The 6000-nt window shown below is 40.2% G+C and overlaps 1 protein-coding gene across 2 annotated transcripts in view; it reads right to left on the bottom strand.

The window, feature by feature from the left end:
- Positions 1-5510, bottom strand: part of LUZP2 (leucine zipper protein 2) — a 175044-nt gene extending 169534 nt beyond the window's left edge. Inside the window, exon 1 of one of the 2 annotated variants that reach the window (XM_030481771.1) lies at positions 5162-5510. In XM_030481771.1, the coding sequence (XP_030337631.1) occupies positions 5162-5223 (62 nt within the window). In that variant the 5' untranslated portion in view covers positions 5224-5510. The remainder of the gene's footprint in view (positions 1-5161) is intronic. The other variant, XM_030481770.1, reaches the window with a different exon arrangement.
- Between the last annotated feature and the right edge of the window lie 490 nt (positions 5511-6000).

Consider the following 6000-nt stretch of genomic DNA (forward strand, 5'->3'; position numbering starts at 1 on the left):
AGATTTTCTTTCTGCATTTCTAATTTAGGTTGCTGATCTTAAATTTGTAAAGCATTTTTAAGTGTTTTAGACCAGGGGGGGTGGGGAGGGAGTGGTTGTTGGGTTTTGGGGGGTTTGTTCTTTCTAACTTAAGCTCAGAACTTGTCTCCCAGAAGAAGAAAAAGTCTTTGTTTCACCAAATAGTTTCTAGGTTGCTGTATTAGGCACTTGCTTGTAAGTCATCATAATAAAGCCGTCACAACAAAGCTAAACACATTCCTTGAAATAATGGAGTTGTGCAACTGGTAAATTTATCCCATTACATTTAAACAGAGTTCAACAACAAAGCACATGGTTCTTCAGGTATAGTAAGGTTGCAAGCCACATGCTAAATGCCACTTCTGTACCTCAAACATAAGTCCTTACAAGCCATTAACCAAACATGCATCACCATCTACATTGATAGGAACTGGGAAGCTTTCATGGCCCAGGAAACACAGCGAAAGTAAGCATGAAACAAATTCTAAGCAGAAGACAAATGATAAAGATAATGCCCCTGTATTTCTGGAAGAATTCATAAAGCACAGTATGAAGAGAGTCTTTGTTGTCCACTAAGCCTACAGCAAAAATGCATCATAGACTCACATAATGGCTTGGAAGGGACCTTAAAGCTCACCTAGTTCCAACTCCCTGCCATGGGCAGGGACACCTTCCACTAGACCAGGTTGCTCCAAGCCCTGTCCAACTTGGTCTTGAAATCTTTTCTGAAAGATTCTGAAGAAATAGGTTGCTACTACTCCACAGATTTCACCTTCAATCTCAGGGAAAAGGAAGGACACCTCTAGACCTCAGCCTGAGATGTCAGAAGTGGGAATCACTTTTGGCTACCTGCCACAATGGTGTGGCTACAGCCAAGGGCATTAGAACACAGTGAGCCTCCTTTCATTTCAAGATCTAGAAAGGAGTAGGGTTCCCTCTACTCTCATAGCAGTCCAAATGAAAGAGTTACTTTCAAAATTATATGTAAATATAATTTGGGTTGATTATAGCCCAAACAGTGCTTCTAAGATGGAAAAGAGCTGAAGAACTCGAAACAAGGATTTTGAACATTCTCCATCTCTCCCACAGCATAACAACATCAAAGACATTCTCCATCATCTTTCCTCGAGTCTCGGACTGAGTCCTTCACACACCTTTATCTGAGAGGAGGGGAAAACATTAGTGCTTTCATATTCCTTAAAAAATAATTACCAAACCCAACAAAGAAAATAGTCAACCTTGAAAACATATCCAGGAAAAAAGTAAGCACGTAAGTGGGATTCTCATGTCTAATAATGCAAGTGAATTGACTATACTTCTATCGCTTCCAACAACAGACGTACACCAGATCAACAGCCATAAGTTCATTAACCAACATCCACCTGCCAGAAATGAGCACACTACTTAGTTTTTCCCACAACAAAGTACAGGTTACATATTGCTTTGTCATATCAAGTGTAGTAGGACTGCCAGGGAACTGCAGTTGCAGAAAAACAACCACCAGCCATTTCTCTGCCATTAAAATAAATTGTTTTTTTACAGCCCTGTTGTCTGTATATACATTTAATGAGTTGTTGTAGTAGTAATATTGCTATTAAAGTGCATCTTGTTGGTTTTATGGTCCTGTTCTCAGCTATAAAATGTTCTACTTCAATAACATTATTCAACGTCTTGAATCTTCGTCATATTTCATATGTGGACAGAAAGGAATTAATTAGCTGTCAGAAAAAAAAAAAAGCAAGCTCTGTTTCACATCAAGCTTCATAGTCATTTGGAGAAAAGAAATTTTTTGGTCATCAAAGACTGACGTATCCAGTCTTTCAATAGTAATGTTCAGAAAACTGTACTTTTTGCAAAAAGTAGGGAAGTCTCGTTAACCAAGGTAGTTTGGACCACAGATCTTAGATACTAAGCCAAACTACTAACTTCATGCAAGCATTCCCTTCAACAAGTAGTTTTCCAGTCAGAATGTTTTGGTGTCTGGGGCCACAAAAGCACCAGGTGGCTGCAGAATCAAACTCTGAGCCTATCACGCACTCAGTGGGACCGATTCCTTAAGTAGTATTAAAGAACTATGCTGCCTTCAGCACAGTGTGACAAAAGTAACACTTACACAACCATCACTTTACATGTGCTAAAACCAAAATGTGCAAGGAAATCTGAAAGTGGGCAGAATAAGACAAACTTCAAAGTAGTTTCGCCAGGTTAAATTCACCTTCAAAAACATTCCTCTGAACTTTGCATGAGACTACTGCAACCAAATGGAAACATGACAGTCACTGTTGTGTTTCAAGGCTGCACCAAGCTTAGACAATACAGAAAAGATTGTTCATTACAAAAATAAGAACTTTCTGTAATTTGACAGGCATCTGGTTCACACCTATGATTTCAGACCATGCTGACAAGTCAGCTGCATACAGTTCTGAAAATCAGAAGTTAATATTGAGCACAATCTTAGAAGTGATAGCTGTGTATTTTCCTCTCTTTAACAATACTATAAAATAGGAAAAAATGGCACGCTGTGTTAACATAGCTGAACTCATCAATTCATGTTTATTTACAATTAGGCTTGAACACATGCTGAGCTCTTCCAAAACTATCCCCATGACATGATGCAAAGATGGCATCACCACATGAGAAGGAACAAAAAGCAGCAGCTGTCCACCCCTGCAGCAAGTACTGTGCTCGCTGATTTCAGCACCAACATATGAAATGGAGAAACTGTACCAGCTTTCAAGATAAATAATTCTTCACGATGGAAAACTTTCTGTGCTGCAAGACTGATGCTTTGCCTTCGCTCAGCACTTTCACACAGCAGGATATCAAACCCTGCTTTTTGCAAACATGACCAGTCATGCAAACATACTCTGTGTCTGACCAATGAATTAACCATGTTTACAAGTAATACTAACTGCTACAGACAGAACTGCTTTCTGCTGAAGGAGATTAAAAAATAATCTCTTTCCAGTAGATGGCATATTGATAACACCGTATAATTTTTTAAACTTCCATTGTGTGCTGTTGAAAAATTACTCTATGTTCAACACAGTCAGTTCAAGATCAAGTGACAGAAACCAACTGCTGAACAGAGTAGTCCAGGACTTTTATAAATATCCAACTCCACAGTAAAGTTTCAGTGTCCTTTCTAACAGGATAGCCAATCTGGTATCAAAAGCAAAACTTTACTTTGCAACACATTGGGGGGAATTTTAACCGGAATTTCTCTCGCATTGATAATTTTCATACCTCAACTACACAAACACATAAATCATCATGTGCCACAAAATTATACTCTTATGATAGTACCTCCGCTCCTCAGTGATACCGTTCTTAAATAAGATTCACATGCCAACTTCAACTTCATATTCTTACCTGTTTTTCAAAGGTGGGGAGGGACTTCAATTATTTTATTTTACAGTTATCAAGAATGTGCTACTGTTCATTTTTCATACAGGTAATATCTTCTCAAGAAGATGAAGATCTGCTTTTAGGGCTTTACACTAGATACCTTGTCCCAGCTTAACCCTCTAAATGTTTAAGTAGTTTTTAAGACACTTCATAAAACCAGGAAAATATAAACATTTAGAATGGTTCTCCATATCTCTTTCCACTACAGTTTCATCTGCACAAGCTCATGCAAGACATAAACCCTCATTTGCATAAGTTGGCTTGGTGCTTTCCTCCCCTTTCTAACTCTGGCATAATTTAACAAAGAAAGTATCACTCTTAAACAAATGTAAAATTATTAATCCAAATTGCGAAGAAGTTTTATACTTGACTGCTAGTGAATGTTTCCTTAGACCACTTGCTATATCAGCAGGGATAATTATTGAATCACAATAATTGAATCACAATATTACAATATCCTTCTAAATGTTCTATTTCAAAGAGCATCAGAGCAGCTGGTATGGACTGACACTGTGGAGTGTTATTCCCAAAAAAGTATTCCTCCTTCGCCAATAACATCCCCCTCCAAAAGAGTAAAATATTTAATTGAAGCATTTTGATATTGCCAATTTCCCCCTGCATTCGGGCCTTTTCTCACCCAGAGATTTTCATAGTTATTACCTCTCCCAACATTACATGTTGGAGTATGTACAGAGATGTGCTCCTGCTGTCCCTGACTTTGAGTGCTTGCAGGCACGCACTACTTATTTAAGTCTCAGTGACTGTTTAAGGCTTAAAACGTGCAGCACTTCTGCAAAAAGCTGCTTCATGCTGATTTTACAAGAAGAGACCAAGAATAAGGGAAAAGACACATTTGCCTGATGAAGGTACATGCGTATATCCTCTGGTAACATGTTTTATGGACTTACTACTAACTATCCTATAAACTTCCAAGAGCAGAGAAATAGCAATCAAAATTTGGGCTTGGTTTTCCATACCATGTTAACTTTCCATCTGTGTACATTAAGATATCCAGGACAGAGTGTCTCAGCTTTATCTTTTCTTTGCTGAACATGTTATGTCTACAGCATAGAGAATATTACTATCTCTGAGCAAGTGTGCAGTATATGTTATCTTATCAGAACACTGCATGGTCAGGACAAGGTTTTATTTTTAAGCTGCAGTAGATTTTGTTCCTGTTTTATCTGTGATTATACTTGCAGAGAAATGAATACTTCTGGATTGCAGCAACTTCTAAACACATTGAATTAAAGCTGCAACATCTCCCCAGCATTTCACAGGTAAAAAGGTAAGCCTTAGGTCTACATTCAGATATCAAAACCTGAACTGAGATGAGATTGGTCAAGTGTTTCTGGGTATTGCACTTTGTAAGGGAAAACATTAGCATGCTCTCGATTTCAGATGTTCGGCTTCCCTATTTCCAATGAAACAGTCTATCTGGTTTTACTGCTGTATATGCAAAGCTTATGTTTGTTACTGCCTTATATCACACACACTGTAGGTCAACTTATACAGCTCTTTTACATTATTAATTAAAAAAGTGTAGAAACACACAGAGACAACTCAGAATCTTTCAGAGGATCGGGAGAGGAAGAGAGCAGAATCAGATAAGGTATCTGCTCTAAACTTCCTACCCCAGCTGACATCTGTATTATTTCACTACAGCATTAAATCTAAAAAAGCAAAGAGCAAACAAACCAGGGAAACTCTAAGCAAAATAGCTCTCGGTACTCACCTAGCGCCGAAGACCAGTGCGGGGAAAAGAGGCAGCAAGTAATAAGCAGAGATGAATTTCATACTGGAGCTTCTCTGGTGCGTTCTGTTCCTTACTCAGCTCCTCACAGCGACTCTTCCCTCCTCCTCCTCCTGCTCCTCCTGCTCCTCCTTCTCCTCCTCCCGAGGCGGCTCCCGAGCAGAGCCTCGCCCGGAGCTGGGGGAGGTTCCCTCGCTCCGCCGGTGCCGACGCAGCGGGAACAACGAGTGTCGCGCCCACCCCCCCCCCGCTTTCCCCCGGCTCCAGCCCTGGCGCCGCGGCTGCAGGGACCCGGGCAGGGGTGGGCACAGACTGCAGCGAACTCGCTCCGGGGCTGCAGCAGGATAGAGCGGGGAAATGCTTCCTGGAGAAAAGGGGAGAAAAAGGGAAAGAAAGAGGAGGAAAAAAGGAAAGAGGGAGGAAAAGGGGGAGAAATAGGGGCAAAAGGGGAGATATAGGGGAAAAGGAAAAAAAAGGGGGGGAGGGAAGAGAGGATAAAGAAGCAAAAAGGAAAAAAGAAAATAATGAGAAAGAGAAAAAAAAAGAAAACTAAAATTACAATGAAACCCCTACCACTATTTAGTGTCTTTATTTGAAGAGAATCTAGACAAGACAGATGACCCAGAGGCAGAGATTGTCTCAAGCAGGTGTCAAGTCACAGCTCAGCCTGCCACTGCATCTGTAAAGGCATCTTGTCTGCAAAGCAGGAGTTCACAAGTTGCTCTTTCAATGAGGTATTCATTTACCCCAGAACCACACCACGTTGAAGGCAAGAGCTTCCGAAATTGTACTTTCAAACAGTGATGTCATCACTAAATGCC

This window comes from Strigops habroptila, chromosome 4 (genome assembly GCF_004027225.2).
Source record: "Strigops habroptila isolate Jane chromosome 4, bStrHab1.2.pri, whole genome shotgun sequence".
Lineage (NCBI taxonomy): Eukaryota > Metazoa > Chordata > Aves > Psittaciformes > Psittacidae > Strigops > Strigops habroptila.